At 38.1% G+C, this 18,821-nt stretch overlaps 2 protein-coding genes across 3 annotated transcripts in view; one reads left to right on the forward strand and one right to left on the reverse strand.

Annotated features, from left to right (window-relative positions):
* clstn2 (calsyntenin 2) overlaps window positions 1–7,587 on the forward strand; it is a 189,578-nt gene extending 181,991 nt beyond the window's left edge. Inside the window, exons 15-19 of one of the 2 annotated variants that reach the window (XM_034196161.1) lie at window positions 1,251–1,396; window positions 2,083–2,203; window positions 2,771–2,961; window positions 4,942–5,031; window positions 7,149–7,587. In XM_034196161.1, the coding sequence (XP_034052052.1) occupies window positions 1,251–1,396; window positions 2,083–2,203; window positions 2,771–2,961; window positions 4,942–5,031; window positions 7,149–7,151 (551 nt within the window). In that variant the 3' untranslated portion in view covers window positions 7,152–7,587. Of the gene's footprint in view, window positions 1–1,250; window positions 1,397–2,082; window positions 2,204–2,770; window positions 2,962–4,941 lie in introns of both variants that reach the window. The other variant, XM_034196160.1, reaches the window with a different exon arrangement.
* A 5,507-nt stretch (window positions 7,588–13,094) lies between these two features.
* Window positions 13,095–18,821, reverse strand: part of LOC117532590 (SPRY domain-containing SOCS box protein 4-like) — a 43,699-nt gene continuing 37,972 nt past the window's right edge. Inside the window, 1 exon segment of the mRNA XM_034195935.1 lies at window positions 13,095–14,370. Coding sequence (XP_034051826.1) covers window positions 14,243–14,370 — 128 coding nt within the window. The 3' untranslated portion in view covers window positions 13,095–14,242.

The following is an 18,821-nucleotide window of genomic DNA, read 5'->3' on the forward strand; positions in this document are numbered from 1 at the left end:
TAGCCTCTTTTATCGCGTTCACACCAAAAAGAGCCGGTACTAAAATTAGTTCATGAGAACCTTTTTACCCCCACGACAGTCCCTGCTAGAGAGCAGGGACTTTCGTACGGCTCTCTTGTGTGAAAATAGCTATATTTCTGATTGGCTGGGCGGATTGCAAACCACGCCCCGTAAAACTCCCAAAAAGTTTTGTGAATTTTATTATCCTCGCATTAGCATTATTAGCATTAGCCCAGCGCAGAAACGCAGAGACTAATTTATGGCAACACAAAATAAAACATGGGAGCGGTGGAGATGTCGGCGTTCTGGCGATTTACTCGGAAGGCTGCTGGGACTCCCAGCAGCTTCTACTGAAGCAGAAGAAGAAGAAGTGACGTCAGCGGCTTCATTTGCCTAATCCTCCCCCAGGTTCAAAGAGTTCTCATGAACTAAATTCTCATGAACCTTTGTGGGAAAAGTACTGCGGTGTGAATGCGCCTAATGGTATACTAAAATCCATGCGAAAAAAATTGCTTCTCACTGTTCTCAGGTCAAATATTTATATGTGATTAAAAATGCGATTAATTTCGATTAATTAATTACAAAGCCTCTAATTAATTAGATGAATTTTTTTAATCGAGTCCCGGCCCTACTAAAAACATATCTCAATAACTCCTAAATCCCAGATTTTAGGAGGATAAGCAGACAGTGCTATATGACATATTTTTAGCATTTGTATTAAAGGTCCCCTATTATACTGTTTTTCATCAATATATTATAGGTCTCAGATATATACAAAACATGTCTCTGAAGTGTTTGGCTCCAAACACCAAACAGATCATTGTAGCATCCCATAATCCCCTCTGTTTCAGCCCTGTTTCAAAAGTGCTGATTCTCTGTCTGTTACTTTAGATGAAAATAAGAAGCCACTCCCCACGCCTCTCTGAGAGATATTATTTGGTTAAAAATAACACAATGGTGCTCTAGGAGGAGATTCAGGTGATAAGGTGGGGGGGGGGTTGCCTTGGTTGGTGATTGGCTAATGGTTACACAAGCCAAAAAAACATTATGACCTCATAAAGTGGCCAAAATCTGATCAGCTCATTTTCAGACAGGTTTTTATATAAATGGATCAGGACAAAAAGTGAGCACATGTTTTTTCCTGAAACTTTCAGAGTCTCTTTCCACAGAGGGGACACGTGTTGATGTATACATGAAAATGTGGATTTTGCATAATAGGTGACCTTTCATTTTTTCCATCCTGTTCCCAGGTGTGGACTCCATGGCCCACTACGAGCAGGCGCTGAGGCAGCTGCGCTACAGGAACCAGCGCCCTGTCACCCTGAGTGAGAGGAGGTTCAGACTCACCTGCTCCGAGCTCAACGGACGATACACCAGCAACGAGTTCAACCTGGAGGTCTGTCCTCTCTCTATACGTCCTGCACTGTTTATTGAATCTTTTTCCTTCTTGATTCTTCCATTCGATTTTAGTCGTGTTTTGATGTTTAAAATGCTCTATTGCAGGGGTGTCCAAACTACATTTAGAAACGGCCCTCAGCTAATTCAAAAAGTATAATGGAGTATGGCCCACAAACAAAACTTGTGCTTGTCTTGTATTGTACTTCTTAAATATAGATGATATTACAGATATTACACAGTATTCATCTGTTAAGAAACCCACTTTTCAAACTGATTCAGTCAATTCAAGTTGAAAACATTTTCTATCAAATCTAAGTTGATAAGAAAAAATAACACTCTTGAAATAAACCCTTCCTATTTCCTCTTATGATGATAAGCAATCTGAGGCTCCTGTTTTAAGGAATAAGCTGCTAACAAGATAAATGAAACCCTATGGAGAGCTGTGATAGGCTGTTTGTTTTCTTAAAGCATATTCAAGTATTAAGCATAATTTAGCTACATTTGATTAATTTTGCTAACTTAACTTATGAGGCAATATACCTCACCAGGGCTTCGTATGTTTTTCTGTATGTGGCCCTCGGTGGAAGAAGTGTGGACTGCTGTATTGGTTCCCTCTATAGCCATTTTTTTTGTTTTTATGACCTTTCTTTGCACAAGGATAATAGTTTGTCCCCCCCTCTACAGGTCAGTGTCCTTCACCACTCAGCACCTGTGGAGCATGTCAATCACATGGCCGCCCAAGCTCCGTTCATGAGACCGGTCCATCACCCTCTCATGATGCACACTCTCAACTCACACATGTCAGGTAAGATAGTAATGTCACTGTGTTTTTAATGTGCCCTGTCAGACTATTATTTGGAGTTAAAACAAAGGTTCATATTAATAGTTAACAGTGAAAACCTCTTTTATATTTCCTAAAAGTTCATCTATATTGTTTTTACTGTACGGCAGTTGGCCTCAGATCCACTTCCACGCTACAATGAATGATTACAATGCACATTTAGATTTGTGTGCCTTTGTTCTCTGTTCCAAGTGATCAAGCTAGACAAGATGATTAAACTGAAGATTGCTCTGTCGTAAAGCTTTGTCTACTTGACAAACGCCCAGGGCAATGAAATCTAAGAGTAAGATGTTATAGGTGAAAAGAATGAAGGTCAAAACAAGACTTGTAAAAAGAGGATGTTTTATTTAAGGATAAGTTCACATAGAGAAGGAAAACAGTGTATATCATGATGACTACTATTACTTTTGAAAGATATTAAGATAAAGCCAAAATGTCAGAGATCTACAGCCTGAGCAGACTCAGTTGTACCTCCATAAATATGTATTATATAACATACAGAGTTATATTGCCTCTCCACTTCTCCTCCAGGATCAGCGCCTCCAGCAGCCACAGCTGTTATCGTGGTGTGTATCGCCGCCCTGGTGGTGATCGTGGTGATCGGCGTGTACAGGATCCACGCCACGCATCAGGAGGGGTCCAGAGAGGACGAGGACGAGGTCAAAGGGACTGAGGAAGACTGGGACAACTCTGCACTCACCATCACTGTCAACCCCATGGAGGTTAGGATAGATTGACATTGTATTTTTTGTTTTTTATTCCTGAACTATGCTACTCCATCACTGCGAGTGGGACCCAGGTACCCCTCAAAAACACGTCTGTTTGCTCCCTATTATTATTATTATTATTATTATAATAATAATAATAAAGCTTTATTTATGTAGCACTTTTCATACAACACACACAGCTCAAAGTGCTTTACAAAATGACACATCACAAGTTAAAAACAATCGACAAGAAATTCCCCTCAGATTATTTGTTAAGAACTTTAAAAGGTACATGCATCAAAATATTACTTTTATCAGGTTAATAGACACAAGGAGGTAAAATGTATGATAATAAAAATAAAATAAAATAAATAATGGTTTCTCTCTGACAGATAAGACACAAGACTACGACGGAGTATTAGGACCACACTTAGAAGAAAAAAAACAGAGAGATTTCGAGAATAAAGTCGTAATAATACGAGAATAAAGTAATAATTACGAGATTAAAGTCGGAGTTTCATAAGTGACTTGAGAAGGAGACAACAGCAGCGTCCTGCAATAAAATGAGGAATGTGGAGCATCTTGTGAAGCAGTACTTTAGTTTAGGTTTCTCAAATAACGAAATACTTAATCTTTTGGCACATCAGCATCAGATTATCGTATTAGAACTTTGAAAAGGTTGTGCAAGAAACTATGTCTATTATTTCGAAGAAAGAACCAAACGGACTTGGAGGAGATTGTCTTCTTTCTGCAGGAGGAAATGGCTGGTTCTGGCCAACTACAAGGCTATCGTTGGTTACATCTACGAGCTGTTCAAAGGGGATTTGTTGTTTCACAAGAAACGATGAGACTTGTAATCAAGGCTTTGGATCCAGAAGGAGTCGAACGATAGCCTTGTAGTGGAATCGGAATGAGCTCCCCATTGAAATCAGGACAGCAGAAAGCTTACACATCTTCCGGCGCAGACTGAAAACTCTCTTTCGACTCCACTTCGAGCGATAGAATTACTAACAAAGCACTTATATACTAATAAAGGACTGGCTAATCTAAAGCCAGTTGAGTAGCACTTGAAATGTGTTGGCTCTATGAAACCTGCTGTACTTATATGATTCTGTTTTCTTCAAGTTTGTATCTTCTTGGTCGAACGCACTTATTGTAAGTTGCTTTGGATAAAAGCGTCAGCTAAATGCAATGTAGTCGGCCAGAACCAGCCATTTCCTCCTGCAGAAAGGAGACAATCTCCTCCAAGTCCGCTTCTCAAGTCACTTATGAAACTACGACTTTAATCTCGTAATTATTACTTTATTCTCGTAATTATTACTTTATTCTCGTAATGTTACGACTTTATTCTCGTAACTATGACTACATTCTCGAAATCTCTCTGTTTTTTTTTTCTCTAAGTGTGGCCCTAATACTCCGTCGTACAAGACAACTGAGTCAATGCAAAAATATAAAACAAACACCAAGTGAACATATAAGTACAACAGAAAGAAAAAGATTAAGACCTATAAAATAAATAAAACAATATAAAGATAGGCAAATAATAAAGACTAAAAGAACATTTAAAGTGCTAATAAAAAGCTAATCTAAAAATATGTGGTTTTAGCTGTCATTTAAAAATGTCCACTGAGTTGGCATCAGGACAGCAGAAACTCTCCATATCTCCCGTCACTAACTGAAAGCACATATATTTCCTTACCTTGGCAATTAAATGATTGCTGGGAAAAAAGGGGGGGAAAAGCACTTATTGAGTTATTTTAGGCTTCGTAACTTATTCACCAGCACTTACGCACGTATGATATTGTTTGAAGTGAATGTATCTGCACTTTCCTTGTTGTTCCGAGTTTGATTCTTTATGCTTTTTGCACTTATTGTAAGTCGCTTTGGATAAAAGCGTCAGCTAAAATACATGTTATGGAATGTAATATCCACATACTTTGTAATTCAGTATTTGATAACTGTAGTGACTTTACTAAATCATGCTTTGTTTTCTAGAACCTCGGTGGAGCTCAGGCACGTGATGCAGAGGTAAAAGAAGAAGAACGTGAGGAGGAGGAGGAAGAAGAAGAGGAAGAGGAGGAACAGGTGGGAGGCATGACGAGTGCCGAGTCAGACAGCAGTGATGAAGATGAAGAGGGGGGAGAGGAAGAAGAGAGAGAAAAGGTGGAAGAGAGGAAGCAGAAGGGAAAACTAGAGTGGGACAGTTCCTCCATAACGTACTGACCACACACACAAACACAGATCTGCACATTAAAACACACTTTACATGCCCATCGCTCTCACACACACGCACACACACACACACACACACACACACACACACACACACACACACACACACACACACACACACACACACACACACACACACACACACACACACACACACACATGTTGATGCAGACATTACTTCACGCTCGCTAAAGGTACACAGAAACAAAATCTCTGATCAAATAATTTACAATCTGTTGCTGGAACAAACACTGAACCTTCCCACGTTGTCATTGTTAATGACTCATCTCCCTCTGCTGAAGCACAGCTTTCTCATGATGTGGAGAATTAGCTGATAAAATGAATCTAAGCTCTTGAATTTAGCGACGCAAACTCTCTCCGTTTCTAACATCAACACAAAGATAATGTGGGCTTTGATCCCAATATTTAATATGTGCAATTTTCCTCAGATTACTTTTATATTGTTTATTTTATATTTTGATCAGATTGTCTGCAAACTGGTGAGTTATCAGCAGATGTATCAGAGTGATGTATCCATATACAGTACATGTGTTAATGTATCCATAAACGTTTTAAAATATAATTCCTTTGGCCTTTATAATAGGTATAACATAGATGTACCGTCCCTCAGCGTATATCCTTCTCATAACTCAAACCTCTCTTTCTCTGAGAACATGTTACCTCTTAAAATAAACATTAGACTTCTGTCTTGATTTATATCAGCAGAATATCAACTGTCTAATATTGTCTCCCTTTAGTTTCTCAAAAGTATTTTAAGGTGATAGAAAGGTTCAAATACTCTTAGAAACAAAAGTGCTGTTTGTTTGCATCTGTCTGTGTACCAAATCTCTCCATACTGCGGCCTATTGTAGCTTTCATTGTTATACAGAAATAGAAGAAATAGTACGGAGATGTTTCATTTGTAGTAAAGGGAGCCCTCTATGCAAGTATGGGCCCAGTATAAAGGACCAGTACACAGAAACAGGGGCACTGCAGTCATCGACTCTTTCAAACAAAATGGCTGTCACCCCATTTCTAACATTACCCAAGATTATGTGTGCTTTTAACGTTTAATATGTGCCACTTCCCTCAGAGTACTTGTATTTATTTGGTTTATTTTTTAATAACAGATGGTTTGTAAAATGATGAGTTATTAACAGATTCAACAAGAGGTTGAGAGATGTGAGTGACGTGTAATATAAAACAACTTTTACTGCCATAACATCTCCACTCGGTACAGAGCTGAGATGTTAAGGTTTGTTGACTTTCTAACAACTCTTCAGTCAGACTCGGGACCATTTCTTTAGCGAAATGAAAATGACAGGCCCTCACTGCAGACTCTAAAAACGATTATCTTCTTACTCGACCCATACATGTGTTAGCAAACCACATGTTATTAACCTTGTCCTGTTTCTCCTCACTTGGTCCTGTTAAGCAGGGGCCGCAGCATGGAGCTAAGGTGGCACACTTTTTCGGATTAAACAATAGTGTTCTTATATGTTGTGAAACTGTCTCGCATTGGACGCAAATCAAGACCTGTCTAACGATATCTCACTAACTCTCGAAAATATATTTGTAAAAACGACCTAGGGTCTTTTTGAGCTTTCAGTTTGTGATGCAGGATTTTTCCTAAAAGTTTCCCTTATATCTGAGTAGGATCATCTCGACTACATAATTAAAGTTTATTTATCAGAACATGATGTTTTTATCGAAAGAATACTTATGACTTAACTTAATGAGTTGAATGCTGGAGAAAATAAGTGTGTTTATCTATCTCACTTTTATCAAGTCACCACTCTGCACAACTTCACCAGAACAAGCAGCAGTGGAGACTTCTTTGATATGAATTCCTTCTTTTAAACATCAATATTGCATTTCAAGTACACTTGATTTAATCCAATGGGTTTGTCTGCATTTCAATTCTCTAAATGTAACTCCTTACACATTCCCGTTTCTACTCTGATTGCCAGTGATCATCCCTCTGAGGTCTGTGACTGACGCGTCTCCTCTCCACATGTCCCTCCCTCTGTCCTCCTTTAAGCACCTGTGATTGTGATGTCATAATTGTGAGACAACTGCCTTGTTTCCCCTTGTCCCCCTCTGTCATATTGTGCTTCTGAAAGAGGAAAAGATTCTTTTACATATAAAAAATAAACCCTGTAAAAATGTTCAAGACAGTTATTTTATATATCCGTTTCTTTTTCTTTTTGTAAACAAAATGGTCGGGATTTCTCTCTCTTTAGTGGTAATCCTACTGATTTCTGTATATTGACCAATAAAGACTTGTTTTAGACTCTACTCATATCTCCTACTTGTTTGTGCACTAGGCATCTGATCTGTGTGTGTCTGTGTGAGAGCGTGTGTAAGTGCGTGTGTGTTCTCCCACAATAAATGAAATATGCATCCTTATTACCTCTTCAAATTGTGTTGTATAATTGAACTTCAGCCAATGCTGAATACTAGCATTTAACATCAATTCATAACCTTTATTAAAGCTGCATAAAACAATCTGCAGATTCTGTTCAGTACCCCTGATCTGGCCTGGCTAGTAATAATACATAGTCAAATTGGAAAAGAGATTAAACTTGTAAATGAATGCATATTATCAATAAGCCCAGCTGTAAGTGAAAGATTGACTCTTCACACACAATTGTGTGTAACACTGGACCCAACAGGGTCCTATCTCCACATTATCAAAATGGTGGAGTATTAATTAAACTACAAAAAAAGAACCAAGTACATTTGATATTAATGATGATTTAACAATCTACTGCATCATGTATATGAGGTAAGACAAGAACGTAACTAAGTGGGCTGAAGTTGAATCAATGAAAGTTCCCTTGTGTTTGAAATAAAGAAAAAACAAATGGCTTTTCTTTAGCTTTTTAAAAATGTTCATGTTAGTATGAGAGTTGAAGTGGAAAAGAAAAGCATATATGAGCAACTTGGTCCTCACAGAACAAAGTTAACAATAACCAATGGTAACAATTGATACATGGAAAAGAAAAAGAGCATAAATGTGATACATTTTATTCCAGACAAAATGTCAGAGATTGTTATATCTATATGATTTAGTGTCAGGCTAGAATGATGACATTCAGGACCAGGTGAAGAGACGGTAATGGACAATGCAATATGGGCTTGGAAAGCATAAATATGTTGGTAAAGATACACACTGACACACATTTAATGATGTAACATTTTGCAACAATGTGGAGAACGCAACCATTGGGTTTATAATGCATTTATAATGCAATGTTGGTGTTTCGATTATTATTTGGGGATGCCGCTGCTGAACAGAGAACATTACAGTGGTCTGACGAACATCAATATCTAAATATTATAATAACGGTTTGGAGGGGGCAAGCTTTAACAGTGTTGGAAAACAAGCCTCATTTCTATGTATTGGTAGCGAAATGTAATAAATAAATACAAGTATTGGAACTTATATTATTTAATAAAAGTTGCTATCAAAGTCTTTATTGAGATGTTATCAATATCAACTTTTTCACGTGTGTGTTGTTTTTTATGTTTTTAGAGAGGTAAATATAACATGGTCCAACTCAATCGTGGAGTATTACTGACCCCTGCTGGTGGAAGGCTGAACTGCACGGGACACATCAATGTCAAGAAATTCAAAAGAACATCCTTAAAAAAAACGAGATTGATGATGAATGAATAGATCCACATTGTCGATCAAATCTGGTTTACTTAAGTTAGAACATACAAGATGACCGGCAATGTGCTAAAATAAAGGAAACTAATGGCATTTATTCTCCTTTGAATACCATTTATTTTTCCACATGTATATTTTCCACATGTAGGCCTATAGCCTATATATATATATTTTTTAAAAATCTTTTTTAAGTTATAAGTTTTTAATGCTATTTTATTTCTATTTCTATTTCTGAAATATATTGGACTGTTTATTTCTGTGTCTTAGTTTCTCTTAACATTGCCTTGTGTTTTTGATGCTGCTGCAACACAAAAATGTGCCAAATTGGGATCTATAAAGTATCTATCTATCTATCTATCATTTGAAAATACTTTTAAATACTTTTTTGTTCTGCATGCTACAAATAATAATATTTAATATTTATGACAAAATGTTCTGTTTGACGAACACCAGGTTAAAAATATTTATGTTTTAAAAAGAGTCAAAACACTCTTGCTGTATAATCCTTAGTTTGTTGATTTGCAATGAATCCCGCTCAGCTTTTAATTGATTGGCCTTCATGTGAATTAATTGTATTAAATGTCCAGAGTTTTGCAGCTCTGCTTCACAACAGTGCTGACGATTCAGTTCTACCCAGCAGGTCCCTGAGCGTGAAGCAACACTTTCCACTAATGAGTAGCTTAATGTGCATTTAAAGTGATGAGCAGCACATGTTCAACAGCACTGTGATGGAGGAAACTCTGAGACTGGCAAGAATATACCATGAGCTGCTAGTGAGTTAGCTTGGATTTTAGTTTGCAAATAATGCATTTTATTACTTGTTTTTGAAACAGACTATATACCCGCCTTGTAACACAGTGTATTACATATTATGAATAGTATATAATAGTTTCATCATATATAGTATGTTGAAAAAATACATTGTGTAGTTTGTAAAATAAAAGGGTCATGTATCTATGGAAGCCTGTTTGCGCCACAGGAAAAACAATTTAAAATCCTGTAAGTCATTATAATGACTTAAGTTAGTTTAGTTTGAAAAAACTAGATAGAAAAAAACTAAAGTTAAAAGCTTGTTTGTAATGCCCCAGAGCTATAAAAACACTTGGTAAAAAAATCCTGAGTGAGGCTTTCATAATTCATGCATGAAAGGGTTAAATTAATAGAACATTAAAGATCTTCTATTTGAAATTGTAATTATGTCAGTCATTGTTAACTAATGAATGTTTCAACACTGAACAACAACTATTCAGAACACAAGCAAAGAAAAACAAAGTTGGGAAATAAACGGATAAACAGATTACAACTAAAGTAACGAGCCTGTTTGGAAAATGTAAGAAGTAGAAAGTACAGGTATTTGTGTTAAAAATGTGAGAAAGTAAAAAGTCGTCATAAAAATAAGTAGTGGAGTAAAGTACTGATACCAGAAAAATGTACTTAAGGAAGGTAACAACCTATTTGTACTCCACTACTTCCCACCTCTGGTTACGTCGAAAATAATACAAAAGTTATAGTATTCTTTTTTCAAAACAATGTAGTGTAAATAGAAAATGAACAAAAGTCATAAAGTATGATAAAAAAAAGTAAAACAAGTATGTTAAAAATGTGTTAAAAAACGTCATAGTATTGTATTCTTTTATAAAAATAAATATAGTATGTCAAAAAGAACGAAGCAGCGATGTTATGTATTTTCTAAAATTGGAGAAAATTAAGTATTCATTAAGAGGCAGAACCTCTATGTTTTACACTAAGTGGCAACCCTTCTTAACCTTCTTCCAATCTATCGCATTTTTGGTTACTGATTGATGGACACCCCCCCCCCTTCACCTTTATTACGTATTTATGTTAAGTTTTGTCTTTGTATTGTTTTAGTATTATTATTTTGATTTTATTATTATTATCTTGTTTAGTTCAGTCGGTACACTACTCCCTTATATTTGGCTATCTGGTCTGTTTGAGTTATGAAAGTGGCTTAAATACTGTATGCCTTCAAGAGAAAATTAACCATGTATGGCTTGTCAATTGATGCACAATAGTAGAGACTAAATAGTTACTAGTAACTTTGAACTGTGGTCCCTGTCAATGTACCAAATGTCTTTTTTATGTGTCTTCAATCAAAATATATAAAAAAAAAGAAAAGAAAAAGTTGAAAACATGTTCTAACAAATCTAAGTTGATAAGAAAAAGCCCAATAACAAATGTACATAACAACCTTGAAATAAACTCTTCCTATTTCCTCTTATGATGATGAGCAATCTGAGGCTCCTATTTTAAGGAATGAGCTGCTAACAAGATAAATGAAACCCTATGGAGAGCTGGGATGTAGGCAGTTTTTTTCTAACAACATTTTGAAGTATCAAGAGTAATTTGCCTACATTGGATAGATTTTTCCAATTTATAACTGAATTTATGACGCAATAAACCTGTAGGAGTGGCCCAGCCCTTCGTATATTTTTCTATATGTGGCCCTCGGTGAAAAAAGTGTGGACACCCCTGCACTAGAGGATTCTTGTTTTGATGTTCGCTAATTCAGAAAACTCTGTAGGCTTTAGGGTCAACAGACGTTGCTAACCCACCAATATGGCTTTGTAGGAGGCCACACCCCTCAAATGACTTCGTTCCCACATCGCACAGTAGAAACAGAATCCAGCCTCACTAAGGTCTGTTTGGTCTCTCTGTTTTGTTGTGCCCTGCGGTTTTTATTTCACACTGTGAGCATGTCGATATCTCTTTGGCTGAGTGTGAGAGTGTGAGCTGTATTTACAGCTGCCTGAGCTGATGAGCAGTGCATTAACGGTGTACTTTCTGATGTGGAAACTGCACATTTGACAACTGGGAGAACCCAATTTCCCTGAGAAGGCCTCCCTCGGTAGATTAAACGCTCCCTCAGACACAATCGACGGAGCTGGAGATGTGTCAGCGCTAGTGAAGCAACGTTTGAATCTGACTGCAGATCTGTTTGAGTCAGTGTCAGATGTACTTTGATGACTTCAACCATTCCTAAAATGTATCAACCACGAGCTTTCGGGTAAGAAATAATCAAGAGAAGGAAACACAAGAAATATTTTACAGACCCTTTTCAAATTCACTTGGCTTTTATTCACATTTCATATCTTTTGACATCTCAACTGCACCATCCGTCCATACATTCCACTACAACTCAACGGTCCCCTTCCTCCCCATCGTAGCCGATGAAAACAGAAGGGGAGAACACCGCCATCCCAAATAAAAATAATAATAATATTAATAATAATAATGAAAAGCAGCATTGAAGAAACAACTTTTGATTTCTGCCTCCCTTCATCAACAGCATATTTGTATTCAATTACCTGAATGTAACCATCAACCTCCGTTAGAAGAACAAACATAAAACTGTTGCCATCATCAGACTCAAAACTCAATACAATTAATTATAATGTTGAATACAAACTCAGAAGTTTAAAAGAAAGTGACTCAAGCCGTTTATAGGGGAAAAAAACATGATTGGTCTACAGTGTGTGTGTGTGTGTGTGTGTGTGTGTGTGTGTGTGTATATGTATGTGTGTGTGTGTGTGTGTGTGTGTGTGTGTGTGTGTGTGTGTGTCAGCAGTAATGTTCATACATTCTGCTCCAGCCTTTACTATTATGTGTGTTTGTTTGTTTGTTAAGACAGTGGTGCTGCCTGGTACCAGTGAGCTACAGCAGGGTGCTACAACAGCAGGTGAGGCGAATCTCTCCACCAACACAAACTCACACACTCCACGGCTTAACATGAGTACCTTTGGTCCTGAAGGACATCATAATTCATGATTTGGTGTCCTGTGAGAAGGAATGGTTCTCTGTAGCACCTTAAACTTGAGCAGTTTTTACATGTGAATAAGCCCCTTTCAGACACGCAGCTCGTCACGTTATCATCACAATATCACAAGGCCACGGCAGCACAAATTATACAAATAAAATGATTAAATGTATGTCTCGGTTCCTCTATAGAGGCCTAAAGAGTATTTGCTCTTTAAGCTTCGCGCTATGATCAATGTGGTCCAACAAGAACTCAGTTTCCTAGTTTAAAAAGGTTAGTTATTAATCATTAGAGATTAGTGAATAGGATGAGTTTTTTGTGTTCGTTTATGACTGGTGTTTTTCTATTTCTTTATGAATATTTAGCTTTAAGAGCACTGAAAAAAGTACCACGTAATTAAACATTCTATGAAAAGACACTGAAACACTGTCAATGAGCAATTTTACGTTGAGGAAACTGTAGTCATTTCAGATTGATGCTTAAAATGATTTTATTTCCCCATGCAGCATGGGGCAAAAGAGGTAGAAATAAAAATAAAAAACATTAAAACCAACACACCGCCAATCTTTTTTCAAGTAACATTCAGGCTAACTGCATGGACGAAATGATAAATATCCTGTATATAAAAGTGTTCAAATACAGCATACAGGCACGAGAGACTTGTCATTCTGTATTGGGACATTATAGTATAAAAAAGCAGCAGAATAAAATAAACTAATACAATGTGAAATTATAAGTTGGAACGGGTGGTAGCTTCTCACACTGACTATGCACATTAATCAAGATTTGAACACATTTTAAAATCATCACTGACCCACTATTCATCATTAACATCATGACTTTTCAACTCCATCACTACTTCTCGTTCACCTGGTGCTAAATACTGAGTATGGTGAATATTTCCATTAATTAACACACTATAACCACCATGTCTGAAAAGGGCTTCACTCCCGTACAAAATGTCTGCATAAAGCCAGGAGAGAAATTCAGTATGCCTGTTTCATTTTGCATCCCCCTTGCAGCCATGTTTTTTGTCTATTCTGTATGCGTAGTGAGCTTTTAGTCAGGCCCCGAGTCAATCAGATAAAAACAACATTAGTGCTAAAATCCTCTTGGCATCCTGTCACCTTCGCCAGAGGAGAATACAGAGTCAACAGCAATGATATGGTCACTGACTGTAGTCAGAAAGGCCTCCAGGATAGGATTAGTGTGCTTTCTCTGTGCAGTGTTCCTTCTCATCACTAGGTGGCGGTGTTCATCTGGACACTGTCGCCTCTTCCCCACACCATGGGTTTCCTTTCTGGATGAGTGAGCCGCTGATGGGATACCATCATCAATAATTTATTTCAAGTCAAAAAACAAATGAAAAAGCAGCTTGAAATCCAAGAGAAGCTGGTGCTGTCTTTGTTTGAAAGCCTGGACGTCCTCTTTCAGTTCTCCCACCATCTTTCCTTCTCTCCATCCTTTAATACACCCATCTGTTGTGGAGCTATGGCGCTCTCAGTGTGGACATGCTTCCATCCATCATCCTTTCATTCATTTCGTTAATGCATCCATCTTTCTGGAGGTCTGGTTTGTGTCCTTGTACTCCCAGTTGGCTCTGCTGGTGTCAGTCACTGGTATTGGAGGTAATTTTTCAGGGACTGGGGCAGGGGCAGGCCCTCGATCTCCTGAAGCCGCTCCCGACCCAGCGCCATGCGGGCCGCACGCCGACACAGGTCCATCAGAGGGAGGGGCTCGGCTGAGGAGGGGGACAGAGAGAGAGAGAGATTAGACAAAACAATAACAAAGGATATGTGAAACAAATCTTTTTTAAATGACTTGTGTAACGTGTGATTTACAACTGTTATGGCTGGTGTTAGATTTGTTGATGTGTGTGCTTATGCCTTGACCTTTTATACATGCATTACACACCTTAATATGTGTTATGCATGCATGAATGACAGAAGTAGAGAGTGGTGATGCACACCTTTAAATATTTAAACCTCCTCCTCATACACATACAATGACACCTGTTTGGCTAGCATATATTACACATTACATTAAGTTCATTTTAAACACATCTGTCAGACCCACTTTCTCTCCAGCTGAAAACGTTTGATAGGTAAACAGTGTAACTATTAAAAAAAAGGGGATAATATAGTCAACATTTAAAAAAATGAAACTTGCAATAAGAGTGCCATGTATATCTGTGAGCTGCTGGCCAGTCTCGTCTGTGACCTCCCTCCTCCCACCGGGGTGAAGGAGGAAACAAGACACAGGAGTCTGACTGCAGGACACACAGAGGAGAGGAGAGGAGGAGGAGGAATGGTGCTGAATGTCTGCATGGTGATGTTGTTGTTATGTTTCTAATTGTCCATAGTCATAAGATGTGTCTTAATGCCAATCTGCAAAACTCACAAACTTCAAAAAATCATAATCATTTGCCTCTAGATGTGAGCCAACACATTAGTCATTTTATCTTAGCACAGATATAGATGTTAGGTTTACTTTGCTTTGATCTGGATGCAGGTTATACCGCAGAAGTCCCTAAATAAAGATTTATTATATTATTTTAAAAAATGTTAGGTAGCATCTTCATATTTTTTTGTGCCGATCATTTCTATTACCAGGTAAATTGATATAACTGGCTAAGTTCTTGTGAGCTTTTTCTCATATCATTTTCCATTAATTATATAGCTTTATCTGGCAACAAAATTAGATGATAAGCCTTGTTTGGCTGCCTCTCAGTAACAATCAAATATAAAGAAGACATGGCGGTAATGTAATGCTCCAAGTATCAGGTGATTTGGTGATGGTGATGGTGTTTTGTATCTGATGGAGAAAAGCCTGAGATCCAGTTTTCCTGACATCAAACCCACTTTCACGCATAGAGGTCACTACAGTGGACAGCTTTTCAAAAGGTGTTTTCTTGTATATGCATGGGTTTTGATGGCAGCCACTACATAGGACCCTATTGCATCATCCCATACACTGGCACTCAGTGCCAAGTCAGTAAGTGCATGATAAATGTCTCTAAACCAAGATGAACGACAGAAAGCCAGATGGACCAAGTCACCTGCCGATATCCTGCCAATCCTTTCATGGAAAGCGCTCCCTGCAGGTATAAAACATTTGGTGACATCAAGTAACAACTAAGGAATCATATCATTCATAAATTGTCAAAGTACTGATTTTATGTTTGCAGGAAATCATGATTATTCGCCTGTCACTAAAGTGGACGTCATGCATATATACGTCATATATTTACACTACAATTCATACTGTTACTGCTACTGTTCTTCTTGAAAATACTTCATTTGCAATATCTTTTTGGGCCTTAAATCAATATACTCAAGTTATTATAATGTCATTTTAAGTTTGCACATCTTTATTTATCATTTTTTCCAAATGTACAAGTTTTCAGTTTAGACTTTAACGCATACTGTCCACCTGAGTGGACATATAAAACATTTTTTTTCTAAATTTGAAAAAACTAGATAAAAAAAACTAAAGTTAAAATCTTGTTTGTCATGCCCCAGAGCTATAAAAACACTTGGTAAAAAAATCCTGAGTGAGGCTTTCATAATTCATGCATGAAAGGGTTAAAGAAACAATAAACAAATACAAACATAATCTTGTTTATTGAATGCAACGTATCTTCTCTTTGTCCTTCTCCCCTGATCTAGTTTTATCAGCTTGGCTTATAGCTTCCTCCAAATTGATTTTACAGTATCATCTTTTTCAATTAATAGTAATGACCACGTCTGGCCGTATTACACAGCAGAGTGGGAGGGAGGACAGGGACACGTTACGGAACTGAACTCCATAATCCAAAACACATCCCGCTCACCCCTCCTCAAACCTTTCAACACTCGCAGTCTGACGCATGCTGTACACACACATGACTCACTGAACTGAATCATACAGGCAACGCCTTTAAAGGTCACCTATTATGCTAAATCCACTTTTTCATGTCTTTTATACATAAACATGTGTCCCCTCTGTGGAAAGAGATTCTGAAAGTTTCAGGAAAAAAGATTTGCTCACTTTTTGTCCTCATCCATTTATATAAAAACCCGTCTGAAAATTAGCTGATCAGATTTTGGCCACTTTATGATGTCATAACAATGTTTTGGGTTGTGTAACCATTAGCCAATAACCAACCAAGGTAACCCCCCCCCCCCCCCACCACCTTATCACCTGAATCTCCTCCTAGAGCACCATTGTGTTCTTTTTAAGGGGCGTGGGGAGTGGCTCCTTATTTTCATCTAAAGTAACAGACAGAGAATCAGCACTTTTGAAACAGGGCTGAAACAGAGGGGATTATGGGATGCGTCAATGATCTGTTTGGTGTTTGGAGCCAAACACTTCAGAGACATGTTTTGTATACATCTGAGACCTATAATAAAGTCATGAAAAACAGTATAATAGGGGACCTTTAATACAAATGCTAAAAGTACACTAAGAAGTAGGTCCATGAGCATCCAAAAGTGAATATGGAGGCAGCAGTTGCAAACATATTTCCCACCTTTAGAACAACTCATTCAGATGGAGAGAGATAGACTGAAAAACTATTAAAAATAAAGATTTGAAGTGTAGAAGAACATCTCAAATCACTGAACGTGTGACGTTGCTGAAAAAGGACTCTCCTCAGTGGAGATCCCCTTTGAGATAATGTTTGCCTTGTAACAGGCTGTAATTAGTGGAACGTGTCTTGTTTTGGAGGTGTGAAGTGCTTTGTGAGGAACCTACATGACAGGAACACAGCTAGTGTGTCTCTGCCTGCTGCTTGTTTAGGAAAACACACACGCACTTCCATCACCCGTTGTAAATCTGAACATCCTCTGCCACCTGCTTCTGCACCGCTGTTTGTGTGTTCAAGGTTAAACCAACAGGATACACACACACACACACACACACACACACACACACACACACACACACACACACACACACACACACACACACACACCACACACACACACACACACACACACACACACACACACACACATCACACACACACACACACACACACACTACACACACACACACACACACACACACACACACACACACACACACACAACACACACACACACACACACACACACACACACCACACACACACACACACACCACACACACACACACACACACACACACACACACACACACACACACACACACACACACACACACACACACACACACACACACACACACACACACACACACACACTTCAGCTTTACAGAAGGGTCCTTGCAATGTCACATTAATGCTCCTCCACGCTCCTAGAAACCAGTTCTTCACCTGCGTACAGATGACCGGGATGACAGTGTTGATTTTTTCATTTGGCCTCTGTTTGACTCTCATTTACGCTGCCATTGTGAGAGCTGCTCTCGTCACATTAACAGGAGACACAGCAGATGAAGGCCTTTGTATGGTGGCTGAGTGGCATCAAATGAGGATACAGTGAGGTACAGATAAGGGATTCAACTTCAATATTCCGGAGATTGGCCGATCAATTAATAGACTCATCGTTTTGGCTGTATGTATGAACATATAGAAAAGGACATGAAAAGAGAAGCTCATAATGGCTTGTAAACGTGTATGTAGTGAGAGTAGTGAATGCTGGTGAACATCAGAGCAGACTCATTAACAGCTCTAACAGGAATAAATGCAAAGGCTCAGCCCGCTTTAATGCCACCCTGGATCCTGACAGAGAGACAGGAAGTGTTCACTGACACCTGCTTACTATTGTCTGGTATCTGCTTTTCGTTACAGTGCTCCAACCAAAACAACTTATTTACTTGGAATCTTGAAAAAAATCAATAACTAAACGTGTACAAAATCTATAATTCGACAGCAAAAACATGGTGTTGAAAGACCAACAACAACATTATGTTGATACCCACCTATTCTTATACAGGCACGCAAACACTGGGCTAACAAACTAAAGAAAAATGCTAATTTGTTCTGTTGACTTCCAGAGTCAACTTAAACCACATAGTAGGTATATGAACATGTGAATTTGAGATTATCGTGGATGAAACTCATTTGGAGTCTTATTGAGTAAACAGTGTGTGCAGGATGTGTGCATGTAGCTACAGTAACAAGGGGAGCAAGTTTGTACTAGACCCAATTAATTTGAGCATGCTCTTTAGTGTTCAGTTATGCAGAGACAATTTCAGCAACACTGTGGTTAC

Source organism: Gymnodraco acuticeps, unplaced genomic scaffold (genome assembly GCF_902827175.1).
Source record: "Gymnodraco acuticeps unplaced genomic scaffold, fGymAcu1.1, whole genome shotgun sequence".
NCBI lineage: Eukaryota > Metazoa > Chordata > Actinopteri > Perciformes > Bathydraconidae > Gymnodraco > Gymnodraco acuticeps.